Here is a 19,940-nt window from a genome sequence, read left to right on the forward strand (position 1 = left end):
TGTTTTTATGTCTTGAACGGCTATTTTACAAAAAAACCGTTTAGGTTAAAATATCTTCATGAGCTAATAATGTTGGTCGATAATTTAAATGCACCAATTAAACTGTTAAGTGTCAGAGAACATACAAACTTCTTGCGCGGTATTTTGGGTTGTCTATCAATTTGTCCTTGTTTGATATCGCTCGGAAAACGAAGCTTACGATAATAACGTATGATCCAATATGAACTAATCATATGATTCGTCCTGTGCTTGTGCATTTAGATAGTATAAGTTTGGTTATGTTCCTTTTTTGTATACTTTAAAATCTCCTTTTTACCAACGAGGGTTTACCTGGACTGTCCCTACCATTTAACGTGGGCTCCGAACCACAGTCCTCGGCATTAAGCCTACCGATTGGAGAGTGACCAACTTAGAAATCATCCCAGAAAACACCCGGTGTTAACCAGCCTGGTTTCTGGCGTGACTGGTATCATTTTCCTTGTGGGATTTTACATTCTTGTCTAGGACAACCACAAACATAAATTTAGTACCATACCTCAGCAGGATTCGAACCCGCGACTATCGCAACAGTAGGTGGACCGTCCTGTCGCCTTCACCACTGCGACAACAAAGCTGCCTGTTATGTTTCTTATTTGTTAAATTTAGGGTTATGTATTGAATGGTTTACGTTTTAACATCAAATACTTTTAGTGACCTATGATGATTCTGATGAAAAGTAGACAGGATGACCAAAAAAGCTCGAAGACAGTTTGCAGATGTTTACACACGTTAGGAAACATTGTTATTTGCAAGTATTTGATATTTCATAATACCACTTAATTTCCTTAACCACATATTATTTAATGGAATATTAATTTTTTTAACTAATTTTAAATTATTAGTTATTAACTACCTGTTGAAAATTGTATACAATCTGTCTAGTGTTGGGAACTATCGACTGAAATCGACTATCGACTGTTTCATTCGCTATTTTTGGTTCGACTGATTCTACTAATTTTTACCAGTGACTGTTTCAGTCTACTGTTTTCAGTCGTTATTTTCGATCCAACTGATTTTGTTATTATTTACTATCGACTGTTTCAGTCGTGTACTTTTAGTTACTATTTTTCGTTCTACTAGTTTCATTTGACCGATTTTTAACGTTCTGGCTCTGACGTTCTAGCCGTGACCTTGACAATAATGCACCCAATTTATGCTTACATGATTTATTTGTAATATATATAGTTCTATGATTTTTGGGTAGTTTGCTTGTAAATAACAATATATTGTATAATAATATAGTAGCATTTTAAAACGATATTTTTTAAGATTGTTAATGTAATAGGATAAAAAGATTAAAATTGTGTATGATAAATAGTAAAATACTTTTTACTATTTTTATGGCAATATTTCCATTACTCTCTCGATTTTTTATAAAAAAATATTTCCCTTCGACAATAAATAAAGCATGTACTTTATTTAAAAAAGCTCTAGTAATTATTGTGCGATCATTTTTAATTATATCATGAATTAGTTTTTTTTCTATGATTAGGTATATGTTTAATTATTATTTAGTTTTTATGGTTATTGTAAATTTTTAGTTCTTAGGTTTTGTTTAAGTTCTATTGTATTTTCTATATTTATTATAGTATATTATTTTAAAATAGCAATTAACATATTAAAATACTATAAAACATTTGGGGGGTATTATTCCATTCCATAGAAAAATTTCATTCATTTTTACGGATCCACAGAACATTCAAACATAAAAGTAATTCTACTTCGTTTAAAATGAAATTATTAATTGAATGTTAATAGTATTCAGTAATTGTTTTTCCTTTTTTTTAAGTTAGTACGTGAAGGAATATGTACATCTCCCTCTGGTTTATACTACCGGAATATAAGCAATTGGGAAATATAAGCACATATAAAATTAACTGCTCCAAGCAATTATTTCCGTCCTTTCCTCTCTCACAATTTGTATAGGAATGGGTTCGTATAACTTCGTCTGACATCAGGAATTGGTAAAACAGTCGAACCGTTCATATGACTGAAAATGGTAATTACTATTTTAAATAGTAATTACTACTTTCAGTCGCAAGTTTTCTGATTATCGACCGTTTCGTCTGTTTTGCGACTATCGACTGTTTCGACTGTTTTCAGTCGATAGTTCCCAACGCTTTGCCCATATTTTATAAACCTCATACGAAAATAATATACATATTTTTGATTTCGTCTATCAGTTAGGTATTAGATAGGTTTAGAAAATATGATAATTATACTAATATTATAATAAAAGAATAATATAAACACAAATCATTTAATCAAATAAAATATATTAAGATTTCATCTAAAAAAAACAACGATACGACTATGGCGGTAATTCCAAGACGTTTTTTAATTAAAAACATACAAATTATTTACCACAGATAAAAATGTTGTATTACTGTATGTACATAAAATCATGAATTCATGTGAATAAACCACTTGTTATTTTTATAACAAGAAAACCAGTTTTGATGAAGTCAATCTTTGCCTGACTGCCACTATTCCAGAGAGTCATTATATTATTATGTCTGTTTTTCAGGTTTAACTTTGCAAACTTAACTGGACTAGTGTAAATTATATTCAAGGTAGCAGAATATCGTTATAAACAACGTATCTTGTTAGTCAAAGAGTTTTTAGTCGATATGTTGTTGTTGCTTGTATTTTCGTTTTTAACTAACGTGTTGTGTTTTACGCCAAACTGTGTTCCCGACAACCAATACAAATTTTATAGATTTCCCGTGGAAGTGTGTGCCGATATCTTATCGAGTTTCTGCCTGCATGTGTGGAATGGTAATTTTAAAGTTATATCATCACCTCGTGTGGTTAAAATTCAAGAAACTATAATTATACCAACATGTGCTTTTTATAAAGTCGACACCCTAGAACATATCTATGGAGTTAACAGTCAAATTAGGGTGTTGGCCACTGGTGCTTTCATAAACCTACCGAATTTAAAAAGTATCCGGTTAGCTTACAACGGTATAAGCGAGGTTCGTCAATACGTTTTTAACAACGTATCTACCGAAACACTGGATCTAAGCTGGAACAACATGTTATACATCGATCCGAAAGCTTTCGAGGGTATACGTAATTTGAAAGAACTAGACCTCAGTAAGAACTTGTTACTAACGGTTCCCATTAACCAGCTGTCAAAATCGATCGTTACCTTAAGCCTCTCCTATAACAAACTGAAGAGAATCGCTTTAAATTCCATAAACTTCAACAATCTAACCAAAGTGGATCTCAGCAAGAACAGGATCGAAAATATAGCGATCAACTTCCTGTATCCGTTAGACACCCTCGACCTCACCGACAACAATCTCTACGATCTGGATTACGTCGACATAAATTCCGTTAAGATATTTCGAATCGGCTCCAATCAGTTCAGCAGGGTGCCCAAGTACGTGGAGAACATCAACGCCGATAAAATCAACATTTACCCGAACCCGTGGTTCTGCGATCAGTTGTCGAAGTTATGGAGCACGATGACGGCGCTGAACTATAACCTAGAAGTAACCAAAGCCGAATCCAACACTGTCACGATATGTAAAAATAGTACTAGGGAATTGTTAAGTTCGAAACAGGGTATGTGTACGAGACATAGCGATTGTCCTGTTAAAGGAATTTGCAAGGCGGGACACTGTTTGAGTCCCTGTACGAAATTGTGTCACGAAACTAGTAATTGTACACTTGATAGGGGCCGCTTCAAATGTGCTTGTCCCGAGGGTACTAAGAATCATCCGCTCGATATTACCGGTGCTTGTAAAAGAGTTGAATGTTATATTAATCTCCATTGTAAGTCTGATCAGATATGTGTAAATAATAAATGTAAAGTGTTAAAAGATGTTACGTATCCACCGGGGATTAATTATCCAGGATACAACTTTGACGATTATGATGGAAAGCCATGGTGGTTTGAAGCTATTCCTCAATTAAAACCCAATACATTATAATGCATATGAATTGTATAAAGACTTAATAATTAAAAATGAATCATTTTGTGTTGTTTTTGATATATTATAATAATAAATATGTATATTTATTACAGTTTTTTCTTTCATCATTATTATCGTTACATATTATTCCTCAACATGTACTTTTTGTTTTTGTAAGTATGGTCGCTAGAAAGCAATAGTTCGAATGAAATAGACCATCGAAAGTTTCACTCTTAACGGTGTAAAGCTAGTTTCCAAAGGGACCTGTGAAAATCATTTGTTTTAATTCTGCACTGATAATTATGATTTTATTAGAAAAATGACAAAAGCTCATCGATCACGACATATTTTCTGTTCAACTATTTGGTATCTAAGACATATCAGATCTTATTTAAAAAAAACTTTACTTGTAAAAAACACGAACAAAAACATTGTCGACGAACCGGGGGAGGACTTTTACTGCACGCCATCATCAAATACTGTTTGAAATTCAAAAGAAGCGAAATTACCTTTCCCCCAGGTGTTCATTAAAAAAGAATTGAGTTATGCAACTAAACACATTAAGACATTTATTATAAAATCTCTCGTTCATAACGGTGTGAATTTGGTTTTAAGAGATTTGTAAAAATCACTATCCAATTCAGTTTTTTGATCAGAAATCTTATTTTCTAAAAAATTGCAAAAGATCATCGCCTAGAAAGGTGCATGTAGTGCTTAGAAAACTGTCTGTTTTTACCCCTATTTCAAGTAAACTTTGAAATTGAAAAGAATCTGAAATTACTTTTTCCCCAACCAGTTATTAAAAAAAACAAAAAGGAACTGTTCCAACTGGGATTACTGATTGCCACGTTTCATTCCAGCAAGGGTTACGTAATTAAAACAACACATTAAACATATTAAAGCGTTTATTATAAATAAAAAAATACCAAAGAAATTTCCGAAATAACTTTAAAATCAACTCAAAACGCGTAACGCGTTCGGATATCTTCCAACTTCTTTGAGACTTCCGCAGGGCTGCGGTCCAGATCTCCCGCGATGCTCTTCTGTTTCGCCGGTTCCATCGAGTTGTATTGTTCGCACAAGTCGCCGTCTATGACGTTCTGAAACAAACAATACCGTTTAGCTCCGCCCAAAAATAACCATTATTAATTTTTTTTCATACAGTATTAAGGTCAGATACATAATATTTTAATCAAATTTAATTCATAAGTCTAGCATGTGAAGAAATTACATCATTATATATTATATTATGAGAAAAATTACGGGTAATTATTAACCAGAAACGAACCTTCACGGGGAAATAATAACTTCTGAACGCCAGATGATCCCGGCAACATAACGGTTCATTTGTGCTTCTCATGTGCATCTCCAAATGCTGGAAGAAATCGTGATCTTCGTGCGAGGTGAACGGAACTAGCACTCCGACCGTCCCCGAGCACGTAGTGTATATCAAGGATTCACTGCCTCCTGGGATTAACGTGGCTTTCTGTAAGGAAGTCACTGTCTCGCCAACATGGAAGGTCGCTATTGTTTCGGCTTTTTGTGAAGCCCTGTAACAGATTCATCAATTAGCTAAATAGCAATGCGTGTATTTAGATATACATAGTTAATTTTGTTGAAATCAACTAGAAATTCGCGCCGTTTACTAATGGTTAAACTTGAAGTACAATGTGTATTACTTCTCCAAAATATAAAGAACATTTTAAGTTAAATATATTAGTAAATAAAGACTTTTTACGAAAATTGTAATGTTTTTTCCTTTGCATAGTTTAGGGATCTAATTTATTAAAACATATTAAGTCATTTAAGTGCTTGGTTTCGATTTTTTCTTTTTGATTCATATATATTACAGAATTTTACATGGCGGGAAAAAATATCGATATGTCAGGGCCCTCTCGTCCAGAAAGTGGAAAAATAGAAATGAAACGTGCCGCTAACTTTACAATAAATATTCAGGCAATCGTATTCCAATTTACGACTTTCGTTTGTCTGTAAAAAAAAGGTAACTAAAGGCTCCGTCCAAACCTATTTCCAGAGCGGTTATCGGCGAACATGTTTTGAAAATACGAAAGAAGAAATCAGGAAAGGTAATGAGAAAGCAATGTAATTACAAAAAAAAAGAAAAGACACTATTTATGTATGCAGTGCATGTCCTGGATATTCTGGTTACTGTTTAGACTGCGTAAAAATTAGTTATGAATGATGATTTATCTGAATAGGGTTTTTATTTATTTTGTGAGTTTTAGTGAAAATTTGTATTAGCTTGTGGATCTTCATTTATTTCTATTGATTTCTGAATTTACTTGAATAGATATTTTGTTTGTTTGTAGTAATATTTACTTAGTTATTTTTTCGCGTTTTTCTGTTGAATATTTTATTTTAATTTAGTGGTTAATTCACCCATTATATATATATATATATATATATATATATATATATATATATATATATATATATATATATATATATATATATATATAATTCTATATAATTATATCTTCTAATCAACAAAGTATTTTCCTATTGTGTCCATTTTAATTCGCCAGGCGCTCGCGCGTGACAAAAATTATTTTTATCAAAACATATTAAAATCTAGACTGGACACACGTTAAAAAACGTTATTCGGAATATTTTATTGTTGTAACCAGAAAAAACGTAGCCGGCTTCTAGGGTAAGTATTTGATCCCAGATCGACAGCGAACGTGTTAACTGGTTTTTGAAATATATATGATATGGCAAAATAACTATGACTTGAGACAATATAAATTATCGTATTGTATCGAAGGTCTGGTGAAGCTACGACAACATAAGAAATGAAAACGCGTGTCTAACAATAATGATGTCCCATCAGCTCGTTGGTTGTGGAGTGCTCCGGATAATGGGGGGGTTCAGGTACAAAGGCAAGACGAAGAGTGTCAGACTAGCTGGAGAAGCTCTTCCCTCCTCGAAATTCTGAACGAATCGGGATACAGAAAAAGGTTTCTTGAACCAACTTTTCTCAACCATCACCAAGAATTCGAGAGACGATACTTTTACGATAAAATATGACGCATCGCAATGAGAATCAGAATTGGCAATATAATTAAAAGGAACTAAGAACAAAGGAACATCAGGAGAGTCAATGATTAATCATGACTTTTACCAACTGGGGGTTTATCTGGACTGCATCTATAGTTTAACGTGGGCCATGTCCGAACCACGGTCCTCGGCATTAAGCCTACCGACTGGCGAGTGACTAACTTAAAAATCATCATCATCTTCATCCCAGAAGACATCCGGTCTTACCCAGCCTGGTTATTGGCGTGACTGGGATCGTTTTCATTGTCGGAGATTAATCAGAATTAAGAAGAAAAGGTATCACGAATGGAAGTCAAACAATCAAGAACAGTAGAATTCCTATATATCGTGTGTATAATCAGTTGGGTCCGATGAGGAAATCAAATCGGACAGACGATTTAGTAAGTAATTTTCGTCGAATTCATAATTCTTTCACCATTATGTATCGATTTAATATAGTTCATTGTATATATTTTCATATTATTCAATCAAATAAACAAACTCGTCTTTGTGCATTAATTTACACAAAGAGAGAAAATAAATTGTATTTCATTTGCAATATTGTTTTCTTTCCTTAGCCTAACAATTGTTTTTCTAACTAATTCCCAAGTTGAAAATAATCACTGCATTGAAAAGTTTAAAAATAAATCACAAAAACAATGAGCAATAAAACATCTTCTACGACTTTGCTTCAAAAAAAAAAATGTAACAAATGAATAGCGCATAATTGTTATATTCCATGATGTTTGAGACAAAAGCTTGTATCAATTTGTCATACCATTAATTTAAAAAATCTAGTGTGCCACAATTAATTTGACAAAAACAGTTTTGAGAATATGTGGATTTTACTTGCATAGATTACAAATATGGAAAATATTGGCTAATAAAAGTTAACAATGACTTCACTGAACAATAAAACGGCGAGAATTTACCGGGGATCTCACAAAACAACAGCAAAAAGGTGTTATGAAGTAAACGGAGCAGAGCATATATGTTAACCACACAGGCAATATCATAAATATTACGTTGCGAGCTAATAACACATGTCCGCACGGGACTTCATATTTCTGTTCCTGTGTGCATCAAGATGTTTCATATCGAGAATGAAACCTCTCAAATATCACAGGTTATATACACGACAAACATGCTAAAAGAAAAGAAACAACAAAAACTCACCCATTCAACAACCCTCTGTCCCAGAGGGCTTTATGACCGGTCGGGTCCTCTTCCACGTCATCGCTAACATTCGGCGGCAGTCTCAAGATCGCGATGTTGCCGAACTTATCGGCCGTCGCTATCGAATCATAATCCAGCACCGTGGTACAGGTGATCCAGCGCGGGTGAGTATCGTCCGCGAAAATAATCAGCTGGTTCTCCGCCCTTTTATATCTCACCATAAAAACTGACTCCTGGATATCGGATACGAATATCCTCTTGCCCATGGCTTGGATATTTACGATGGCGTTTGGAATGTGCTGGGAGAAAAAAAAAACCCAAAATTGATAACAAGATAAACAACCGTAAGAAAAAATTTAGCGATAAAACAAAAATCAGAACTGCAGGATTCTCATCTCGTTATCAGACAGTGTGATATTCTCATCATCTTAAAGAAAACGAAGAAAAAAGCGACGCCATAAAATACTTACTTTGTTTTCGCATTTTCTTAATAATTTCTTCTTCCCCATGTCATACAATCTCAACATCCTGCCGATGCCTGCCAAGAGCCTACCATTGTAAGCACACAATGCCATGGGTACTTCATCAACTGGCGTTCTATGAACTAATTCCAATTCCCTGCACATCACATCTACCCTAAAATAAAAACATCCTTATAAATATATGTATGCCAACTTCATAAAAATCATTAAAAAAAGATTTAACTCTCGAAAATTTTTCATTGTGGTTCTAAGACAAATATGGTCTATCCAAAATAGCAGTGATGTCACGTCATCAAGATGTATAATGTATTGCCTATTGTAGTTTTTAAATTCGTCTTAATACCAGACTATATTTTCCTTTTCATTTTATTCTAGTGTAAAAGTGATACAATGCTGTGTGATACTTTCAAAGATGTAACCAAATGAACCTGCAAAAGTCGTCCTGTTATCAAATGTCTGCAAAATTCTTCAAAAAGTTGGTGATAAGATGTATTTTGGTGCTTTTCCTTTTTTTGATGAATTTCAAATCGCTGCTTAATGTATGCGATTATTCCGCTTAAAAATTTCGACGTCAATAAATTAGGGGTGTCGGGCACCGAGAAAAATATCGATATATCGGACAAAAAAATATTAATGTTTGTTGCAGTATACTAAACCTTCGGTCAAAAAAATGATTTCCCCACAATAAATATTCAGTCAAAAACAGATAACGTTTTTAATCAACAACTTAGAACTGGAACGAGGTAATAGGGGCCGTTCTTAGCAGCAAAGTGCCTAATGGACGGTTTGACGACACGCTAACGAAGGTTTGTTGGCGCATTCGCTTGCAATCCGTAAAGTGTCGACAACATGAAAAGAAATGAATGAAATCGACAAATGCGGTATGAACGGTAGGTATATACACTATAATCGCCACCGCCGTTGAAAAATACGGATTCACGCCCAACGAACGTTTGCTCCTAACAAATGCAATGTGTACTTTTCATCGAAGGCCACCGAATGTTCGGTATCCAACGACGAATCTTATTCGTTGGCCGGGTCTGTACGCAACATTGATACTATTAAATATTTGCTGATGGGATTTTTGTTGGAAATAGTTTTATTGTGTTGCACTGAACTGAATATTAGTACGGGCACTATGACTAAAATATCTCAAAAAAAGAAAATATAATTTTAGTACTCGCCAAAGAGAATGTGTCTATACACCTTGATGATCTATTCCAGATTAAATTTATGAAAACACTGGTTTTTTAATATAAACATAATTAACTAAAAATTATAGTATTGCAGGCAATATTGCTACGTTGTCATAAAATGAGATGACGTGACTTCACTGCTATTTCCGATAATATATATATATATATATATATATATATATATATATATATATATATATATATATATATATATATATATATATATATATATATAGAATAGAATATATCTTGTTACATGCATGGGAAACCCAAACGTGACAGAATCATCACACCCGGTACTATGAGCATGATATTTATATTGAACGTTTTCTTTCGACGCCTTCACCAAAAGGAAAACATCAGAATGGGAACGTCCATTAAATTACATGTAATAAACAAAAACCAAAAAACTTACTTGTAAGTATCCAGAAATCCTTGGGTGCAGATGCGAGGATTCAGTTGGAAATCTTTGGCGACCCCCACTATCAGGAACCACTGATGTTCGGGCTGTCCGTGGAACTTAATCAAGGCCAGCGACATCGCGGCTTCGTTTTGTTCCAACCTGATGCATTTGTGTACATTCCCACGGACGGGATCCATTATCTTTAAAGTGGAAGCCCACATTCCGTGGCCGGCCTTCGGCGCTGAAAACACATTTTCCGGCAGGTCTTCGTTCAGGAAGGCCTCCGCCATTTCCTTCGCTAATTCCTGCTCGTCCTCGCCGGCAGCTTCCTTCATTTCTTCAGCCATCTGTAACACGGTAACTTCATTATTTCCAATATTCACGGGACGTCTAGTTTTCAATCCACATGTTGCTTATATTCGATTTCTTAAATGTCCAATCGAGTTAACATTTAAAGCAGAAAACAGCGACTACTATTCACAGTACAAAACGCCACTAATGACCTAAGATTTCGGTCAAGTGGATGTTGGTCTGTGAAGTAAGACGAATACGAATTGGGAAACAATTTTTGTACCTGTAAGCGCCTCTGTTTCTTTGTCTCCTCCGTATAAGCGTTGTGCTCAGTCTCCAGAACGAACAGACGATTTGTATCCGGATGAATAATAAATTTTCTTGGAGTGTACTCGAGTGGGAATGATATCTAAAAAAAATTAAATGTAGTCTTGTTTCGCATTTTATTATTGCGAAAAACACAAGATAGCTTTCAAAGGGTGTGTAACATGCATGGGAAACCCAAGAATGAAATACTAATCATAACTGGTACTATGAGCATGGGTATTTTATTTAGGACATTTTCTTTTAGGTCATGTTATTGAACAACACAGCCAAAATGGGAATGTCCTTAATTGTTATGTGTAGAAATAGACATTGATGTGGCATTATTCCTGTTACTGCACACTGTTGATCACAACATCTACATAATATCTGAAATGGGTTCAGAAACAAGCGCATTTCCATTCTGGCACTCTGATGCAAATTGAAAGTGTTGAAAATTACACCCATGTTTATTAATTACTATTACGGTTAATAAGTAATAACCGTTTCATTCTACTATTTGCTCCTTATACTTGGGAAATGACTTAATAGAAATATTTCCACTTATTCATGACTGAACATTTCGTACTAACCTGATTAAACACAGCGCCTAATTTTTCCAAAGCCAAGATCCTCAAGGTATTCGTCGAGATAGCGACTATTCCTTCGGGGCATTGCTCAGAACTGAATCCTGAGGCGTACTCTAAACTTTCGTACGAGAGTGGTGTAAGGTAAAAACGACTTTGATAGTAGTAGCTCAACCACGAGCGACTGCTCACGGCCAAAACTGCTTCGGAATTCTGCATGCGAATCTTAAATAATTTTACGGGTCTTGATCCTAAAACACAAAAAATATAATTTATTTATTGCTAAATAAAGTTACATTAACGATTTTAGTTAAAATTTTAGATGCATAAACAATCCACGTTTTTTACATTACTTTTTGTTGAATTCTTTCAAAGTTTTCCAAAATTCAAATCTTTCATTGAATTCCACGAAAATATTTAAAAATCATGAACTTTATTTTAAAAAAGGAACATTAGACAAAATGAATGAATATCTGATATGAAGTTATGATAAGAAAACAAGTTCAGTGTGTGCTGATTAAAGCGCACCAAGACTAAAAACGTGGATCACTTTTTAACACATCTAATTTATCATTAGAAGCGTTGGGAACTATCGACTGAAAATAGTAGAAACGGTCGAGTAACTAACAGTCGAACTAGCCGATAGTAAAAAAAACTAGCGACTGGAAATTATAATTACAATTTCAGCCCAATGCACACTTGACTGTTCCTCTACTCAGCGATAACAGACGGAGATGTACGAATTCCTTCTCGTACTAATTGTGAGATAGGAAAGGACGGAGATAATTATTTATTTATTCACTGTCTTGTACAGATCAGTTAATTTTGAATTCTAAATTGACAAATGGTAGTGTGAAAAATGAATGGAATAATCTTAAAAATGTTTAATGGGATTTTAATATTCGGAAAGTATCAATGACATAATGTAATAAAATTAAATGGTTTTTAATTAAGTAAAAGCAATTTCTCCATCATTCTAATATAAGGTAATTTTTTTCAACCATAGGTGAGACGGAGATATATTATGAACGTCCTTTGGGAAAGAAAATGAAAGAGATAATTGTGGTCTTCAAAATAACAGTTTTATTTTGAATGACGTAAAATTTAAACTTTTATATTTTATATTTGATTGGGTGTAAAGAAGAAGCACAAAGTTAGAACGTTACAAAAGTCGAATGGAACCAGTAGGTCCAAAAAATAGTTGACTGAAACAGTCCACAGCAAAAAGTAGTCTGTTACTCATCAACAATCAATAGTTTGTTGACTGAAACAGTCGAATAGAACCAGTAGGTCCGAAAAATAGTTGACTGAAACAGTCGACAGCAAAAAGTAGTCTGTTATTCAACAACAATCTATAGTTTGTTTCGGTCCATAGTTCCCAACGCTAATCATTAGTATGTTGTTACAATATATTATCCAACTGTACATGAAATAAGACAGAGGTTAAAATACATGATAACTATAATTTCCACAGTACAAAACGCCACATCCAACTAAGATAATCGCAGTGTGGAGCTGGGACTGTGGAGCCAAATTCCCGAAAACCCAAAAGTAGAAATTAACGTTACACATACCCAAGTATCTTGTTCTCGTGTCTGTTAAATCGCCGGTGATCGGGTCCAGAACCGTCCTGAGTAAGGCACCGTTCTGCAACCCTATGTTCAGGTAGAGTGTGCTGCCTCCTTGGACGCTGTTACCTTCGGAATCGGAACCGGCGCCCATTTCGACAACGCACAAAGACTCCGCGCACACCGGCAGCGGTTGCATGGCCCTGTGGGCTAAACTGTCGGCCGGATCCAGAGATATAATCCGGACGGTACTATCGGCCAGTCCGACGGCTAAAAACGACGAGCGCTGTTCGCCAGAAGCGACACTTCCCAGAGCCATGCACAGAACATCGGAATTCATTCTCTTACGTTCCTTGTACTCGTGCAGCTGACTAGTCTGTAAATTAACAAAGAACCGGTTTTAGTTGAGTGTTATTTTTGGTGATTATTAGGGTTTATAGATAGTAAAAGGGTGTTTCGTTCTTGATTCACTCCAATACCCTATTATAACGCATCGGAGGCGACAAGAAGAAATAGTTTCGCACAGTAATATCTCAACGAACTATGAATAAGTTTGTTATAATAACACTGTGCTTAGCTAATTAATTTCTAGATCAGATACTACATAATTACTGTGGAACTATTTGTTGGAATGTGTGCACCCTATTTTGTTTCTGAATTTAATCTAACAAGTTACTTTAATATCTTTTGTTACAGCAAAACTTGTATATACTGGGCAAACTGCGTCCAAAGTTACATATACTGATTACATAAAGGAAAGCAACTGACAAACAGACCTAAAAGATCTAGTTCAGGCATACATGAAAAGCTATGAAGTAAACTTAAAGTAACATTCACAGCACATCCATAAATAATGTTCCAAGAAATGCATAGAAAATGTACTTAAATTAATAAAGACTAAATATAAAACACTGCTATTTTAGTACCAGATATCAAATTGTTAGTACTTTGCTCAAACTGAATTTTTTAGTTACAGATCTAATATTGTACAGATGGACATGTACTCCTGATCTTGCTTTAATGAAAATAATGTAATAGAATTTCTCATTATTAGAAGCGTTAGGTCGCAAACATTGTGCAAAACTTCAAATCCTTAAAGCCAGTTTGATAAAATACCTTACATTGATGTGAAAAATAGCATCTTGTTTTACTGAAAACAAGTTGGCCATGGCGGGTTTTACTATTTTCAACAATTAACAAAAATGAAAGTAAAGAACTGCCTCCAATAATGGGAATTTTCCGTGAAAATGAGAAAAAATAAATAAATAAAAAAAATAAAGTGATGCTAAATTAAAAGAAGGCATTTTTATTGGCCTACAGATAAGAAAACTTATATAAAAATAACTCAAAGATTTTTATGCAAATTTGAAGCTGAAAATGCAGAGTTTTTGGTGAATGGCTCATTACAAAAATTTAAAACGATGGGGGTGCAGAATTTCTTTAAAAATACATTTCTTGGAATGGTCAGTGACAAAGAAGGTGAACGCTTTCATCAGGATATTGAAATGTTAAAAGATTACTGAGGGTTCGTAATGAAAGAGGATTCTGCTGTTCCCAAAAGGAAAAGTTCATATTTCGTCATTTTCTTCCAGAATATATTGTTCATTTTTTCTATTGACCACTTAAACCTGAGCTATTTTGATTCATTGTCTATTTGTAAATATATATTACTATTTTTTTTTAATAAAGTTAAGTGTTACAAGTAAATATGATTTAATACTTTTATACTGCCTTTATTTATATTAGTACTTTAATTCATCATAAAGATAAAATGGTAGACATTACAAAAAAAGTTGTTTTTGTTTAAGTGGTACAATTTGACAAAAAAACTGTTTAATTTAATGCTATAGAACAAAAAAATGCCTCAGTGTACTAGTAAACTAGTTGAAATGCGAGAAATTAAAATATATTAAACTAGTAAACTAAAAAACATAGCGGCCCGCTCCAACTTTGCACGGGCATAAAATATATATGCCTATGTCACTCAATGAAAACATGATTAAAATCGATCCAGTATTTTTGGTTCATTCATTACTGCCCTTGGCCTGCACGCATTAAATTTGGAGTAAAACAATTCCTCTTCCCCTATACTTACTATGAAGATTTCCTGCTATCTTTGGAATATCTAAATTCATACAATTTTTATTACATTACACATTTTTAAACGCAAATTTTAAATTTGTAATATCTCCGAAAATATTTGTTTAATTTACATGCTGTAAGGAACCATATTGATCTATATTAATTGCACACTGTATTTAAGGTACTTAATTCGATAAGGATTAATGCCGTATTGCTTAAAATAGCTTCGTAAATAAGCCATTTTCTCACGTAAAAAGTAAACAATAAAAATGGTTAATGTGGGTTATCCCTAAAAGATAAACATATACCATCGCGGACTTTTTTGTAGACCTTTTTATGGTGTACAATACTGTAGTACATTAATTTGATCTAACTCGTAGGGTTAGGCAGCGTTTTTGCTAATTGCTAAATAAGCCTAAAAAAATAGGTTAATTTACGACATCACGTTAGAAACCTCTAAAATTAGCAATGTTGCCTTAGTATATTATGCATGTATTATACATATAAACCTTCCTCTTGAATCACTCTATCTATTGAAAAAAACCGCATCAAAATCCGTTGCGTAGTTTTAAAGATTTAAGCGCACATAGGGATATAGGGACAGAAAAGGCGACTTTGTTTTATACTATGTAGTGATGGTACTTACAGGATCCAACTCGAAGAACACCAATTCACCGCCCGTTAAAGCCAGTACAACTTGGCGCTGGTTAACAGCACACTTCACGATAGTTTTCTTGCCATCCTTCCACTGATTCACCCTCTTATCGGGGCCGATATGACGCATACCCTCCGGGTAAATCTGCAATTATCCGACATTATAATCACAAATTCTAAAAACACGCCAAAACAACCAACCTGAACTAACGCATCGTTCGCTAGAGTAGCGCACGCCAAAGTAGGCGTGGTACCCTGGAAACCACTGTCGGTAACCTCCTCAACAGTTTCGCCGATCGACAGTACCAAGGTCGCGTTCATAAACGACACAATGATATAAGCATCAAACTCATCTGAAACAAAACCCCAAATAAAATCAGATAAACGTGTACAACAGCGGGAGGTACGGTTTGGTTTTTAGCTTCGTTATCAGTTTTGTAAGAATAATCACAACGATTCAGGTGAAACACGGACAAAAATTTCATCATAATAAATGTCTGTACCGTAGAAGTCCTTTTTTTGATTTTGGTGTCACGAACTTACCTTGACGGGGCGCTCGCTAACACTCGGGCGGTATCTGAAATAAAAAAGCACTGGTGTTGATAAATATTTCTCAACATCCAGGCCTTAGTAAAAATGTTTTTATATACAAAACATTCATGTAGATATTACAAAGAAAAATGTACATATGACATAGCGAAATTGTGTACAAAATCGATTATTCTATCTATATCTCTACATATACATGTTTCTAAGCAAGAACAACTATTGCACTATTCTTTGGTAACACCTACATACAAAACTGATATTAATAACTTACCATCACTTCTATTTTTAACTGTCCAAACGGCATTCGGATTACTTGGTAGTTCGGACACAGCCATCTCTGATACCTGGAATATTTTTGCTCAATATAAAATATGTAAATCACCGATTCGGCGCGTATTTAATTTATTAAAAACTTCAGTTGGCAGTATACTCAGCAGTAAATTATTTGGGTAACCTCAGTAGAGGGAGCCTGCCATACGTTCATCACATCAATCGGATATTGTTAATTATTTAATTTTAGTTTAATGAAAGGGAAAAATTATCCTAATGATTCAAACTAATATGACTGTATAATAAATACAAAAATGTCCACATACCTCCAAACCATGTCTCAACACTCGTAACGACGATCTCGGACCACGCCCGCATAACATGTAAAGTTGTGGGGTATCTTCACCAGCTAAATCGGCGACTTTACAGGAAAGAATCGGAGAAAGACTTTCAACTTCATCAACCAAAACAAGGTTACGCAATGGTCTAGGTGCAAAGAAAAATGTGTCGCCCTCTTCCAGTGGCATGGCGGAACTAAATTCCAGTTCATCGTCGTCATCGCCCAAATGGGCAATCTGATAAAGGTAACTGAAAAATAACACCGCATCATAAGAAAAAAAATCCAAAAGTAAATATAAACTTCCGATAATCAAATATTGCCTCAGACATCCAAGGAAGTTAATTCTGTCATGATATGATCAGAAAGCAAGATGTATGGTCATCACGTACAATTTTAAAAAATGTTATTTAACTAACAGGACTGTTGAGATACATAATTATACAGAATTTTGTTAGTATTTTCCTATTTGTGTAAAAATGATTTTTGTCTGTATTGATTAATGATTAAAAAAGGGCGCAATATATTTAAAAAATATATACTTACTGATTACCGAATTCACAGGCCACAAACAAAAATCCAGTCTTCAAAACGCACATAGCAGTTGCTACGGGAACGGTATCGAAATATTTCAGTTTAATTTCATTGACCATGTCCCCATCCGTTTCCAGAGTGATTTTAAAGATGTCTCCTTGCTCGGTTTGGGCCAAAAAAAAGAACATCGACTTGGTTTTGTGAGTCGCAGAACACACGAAGATCATGCCCCGTTCGGGATCATCTAAATCATTGCGACGCCGTGGTATGGGACAACGAATATCATGCTGGTCACCCAAGTTCTTGTACGTCAAATAATTCTCGGAGCACACCAAGACTCCCGAGGGACCGTCGTCGCCTCCCGGAACGGTTATGAGAAAATTCGCGTGCTCTTCAAGCGGTTCTGAATATTTTCTCACTACATAATTCAAACTTAAATCTAGTTCGTAGAATGTTAATGTCTGTTGAGTTTTCTGGGCTGCCTCGCCCGTAGGATCAGAGTCTGCTTCTTCATAATCGATTTCAAGACACGCAAACATCGGGTTATAATAACCTACATCAACACCAACCATGTGATACACCAAGGTGTTGCTCTTGGGGGCCTCCAATGGAGAAGAAATAGTCAAACGAGTGTGCTCATATCTGTTCAAGATATAGGCAAGTTTCTGCTTTTCGATGGCCCCCAGCAGCAAAGCTCTACCCCTAGGATCTGTGGCTAAATATTGACCAGGTACTATACGACGACAGCCGCTTTTACCAAACGTCTCTCTATGTTCCTTAACGAAAATATTTTTCTGGGGATTGTACGCTAGTGCGACTATTCTCCCGCTGTCTGATCCTACAATTATATAATCTTTGGTGTCCTCGGTTAATCTAAAGGGCATCATGGACCTAACAATGCCAAATATTTCGACTGTTAGGATTGTGTGAACTTTCCCGGTGTTTGGATCGGGGCGCAGTAATTCGATACTTTTGCCACGTGCAATGACGATTTCTTGTACTTTTGTTCCAGAAAAATTGCCATGTATGGCATGAGTAATGGCCGTAGCCCTTTGTAAAGTCAAATTGTATAGATGCATGTTAAGTATATCTGAAAATAAATAAATAAAAATAAAATAAGATTAAAAGAATATATACTCAATATTATCATACTTAAATATGATAAAAAAATTGTGGATTTTTATTTATGCCATATAATTTAGAAAATATAAATTCTAAAGCAATTTAACATTGATTTTCTTTACTTTTACCCAAAAAATTACATATTTTGATAGTCTTTATCCACGAGATAAAATATGTTGGCACTTTTTTTTGTACATATAATCGAAAAATGTTGCGGTTTTTTTACCATTTTCGAGTTTTTGGTTGTCATTTCCGTTATACCGTCCATTCCGTGAAAGGTACAGAGATTGTAAAGAATTTTGTGTTAAAGCGAATAGTACTATAATGAAATTTATGTAACTCTTAACATATACAATGGGAAAGTATATTTTCAAAAATAAGTGGACTTCACACCACATAATTTATAAAGTATAAATCCTAAAGCATTTTAACATGGATTTTCCTTATAAAAAGATAATAATTTCCAAGTCAGTTGTTAAAGATCAAAAAATATTCTAAAAATTCACGAACAGTAAATAATTTTAACTTGATATAGTTTGAAGTCTAAAAATCGCCACGTGACCATTTAAATTATACGAAAATTCAATAACAATGAAAAATAAAACAAACCCGTAATTTTACGTATCAGTGTGTACTTGAGTAATACTTAACAGTATTAAAATAGATAATTCTATACCACTTTAACATGAAAATACTACTTAAACATTAAAAAAATATGTAAGGTATTAAAACCAGGAATATAGTTAGTTTTTGTACATTCCAACGATGATATACCATCGTTATTTCGCACATATTCGACCTACAGGTACATAACAAAGCACAAGTAGGAGATACCTAGTGCTAAATACAATTTGAGAGGATGATGGGGAAAAATATAACGTGCAATAAAACCATCTCAACAAAATTATATATAAAAGTCTTACCGCTTTAGCCGATGAACATTCACAATCGAAATATATCAAGATTTCTCATCTAGCTTAAAATCCCGACATTTTAACTCAGAATAACAGACCGGCACAGAGCCTAACCTACAAATGAGTAGTGGCTCCATCGAGCGTCGCTTTCAAAATGGACCATCTTATTGGTTGCTTCACAACAATTTCAAAAAGCTATTGGTTGGGGATATCACATGACCGGAAATAATGTTTTCTTTGGCGCCACGTCAAATTTCCTTTCATCCTATTAAACTGATTTAATATATGAATATGACCATATGTTAATATATGATGTTAGATTTTTCTATATTGTTGAGTATTTTGAACTTTATCTTCCAAAAAAACAAATTAACATTTGTTAACGATATAACAACTTTTTATATTAAAATGGTAGACAATTAGAGTATTAATAAATGTTTTATGGTGAAAAAT

The 19,940-nt window shown here is 34.2% G+C and overlaps 2 protein-coding genes across 2 annotated transcripts; one reads left to right on the forward strand and one right to left on the reverse strand.

Annotated features, from left to right (window-relative positions):
* The first annotated feature begins 2,610 nt into the window (after nt 1-2,610).
* LOC143198913 (uncharacterized) lies at nt 2,611-4,069 on the forward strand. Its single transcript, XM_076408533.1, has one exon. It carries the CDS (start codon nt 2,670-2,672, stop codon nt 3,978-3,980), a length of 1,311 nt encoding a protein of 436 aa, XP_076264648.1. The 5' UTR covers nt 2,611-2,669; the 3' UTR covers nt 3,981-4,069.
* A 780-nt stretch (nt 4,070-4,849) lies between these two features.
* On the reverse strand, nt 4,850-19,681 carry Sf3b3 (Splicing factor 3b subunit 3). The gene is made up of 14 exons (XM_076407785.1): nt 19,497-19,681; nt 17,464-18,541; nt 16,907-17,168; nt 16,582-16,654; nt 15,963-16,114; nt 15,754-15,906; nt 13,032-13,401; nt 11,464-11,708; nt 10,851-10,976; nt 10,289-10,623; nt 8,666-8,831; nt 8,196-8,494; nt 5,251-5,512; nt 4,850-5,062 (listed from the first exon to the last, which is right to left on the reverse strand). The coding sequence occupies exons 2-14, from the start codon at nt 18,528-18,530 to the stop codon at nt 4,922-4,924; spliced, it is 3,651 nt and encodes a 1,216-aa protein (XP_076263900.1). The 5' UTR covers nt 18,531-18,541; nt 19,497-19,681; the 3' UTR covers nt 4,850-4,921.
* Between the last annotated feature and the right edge of the window lie 259 nt (nt 19,682-19,940).

This window comes from Rhynchophorus ferrugineus, unplaced genomic scaffold (assembly GCF_030347505.1).
Source record: "Rhynchophorus ferrugineus isolate W39M unplaced genomic scaffold, kcgeb_rfMv2 rfM6, whole genome shotgun sequence".
NCBI classification, from domain to species: domain Eukaryota; kingdom Metazoa; phylum Arthropoda; class Insecta; order Coleoptera; family Curculionidae; genus Rhynchophorus; species Rhynchophorus ferrugineus.

What these genes read in the sequence shown, in the direction of transcription:
- Sf3b3 (XM_076407785.1), bottom strand. Translation starts at nt 18,530, where the DNA reads ATGCATCTATACAATTTGACTTTACAAAGGGCTACGGCCATTACTCAT. An exon ending in TGTTCTTCGAGTTGGATCCT is followed by an intron (nt 13,402 to 15,753) that starts GTAAGTACCATC and finishes GTTAATTTACAG; the next exon opens with ACTAGTCAGCTGCACGAGTA. An exon ending in TAGGCGCTGTGTTTAATCAG is followed by an intron (nt 10,977 to 11,463) that starts GTTAGTACGAAA and finishes AATTTTTTTTAG; the next exon opens with ATATCATTCCCACTCGAGTA.
- LOC143198913 (XM_076408533.1), top strand. Translation starts at nt 2,670, where the DNA reads ATGTTGTTGTTGCTTGTATTTTCGTTTTTAACTAACGTGTTGTGTTTT.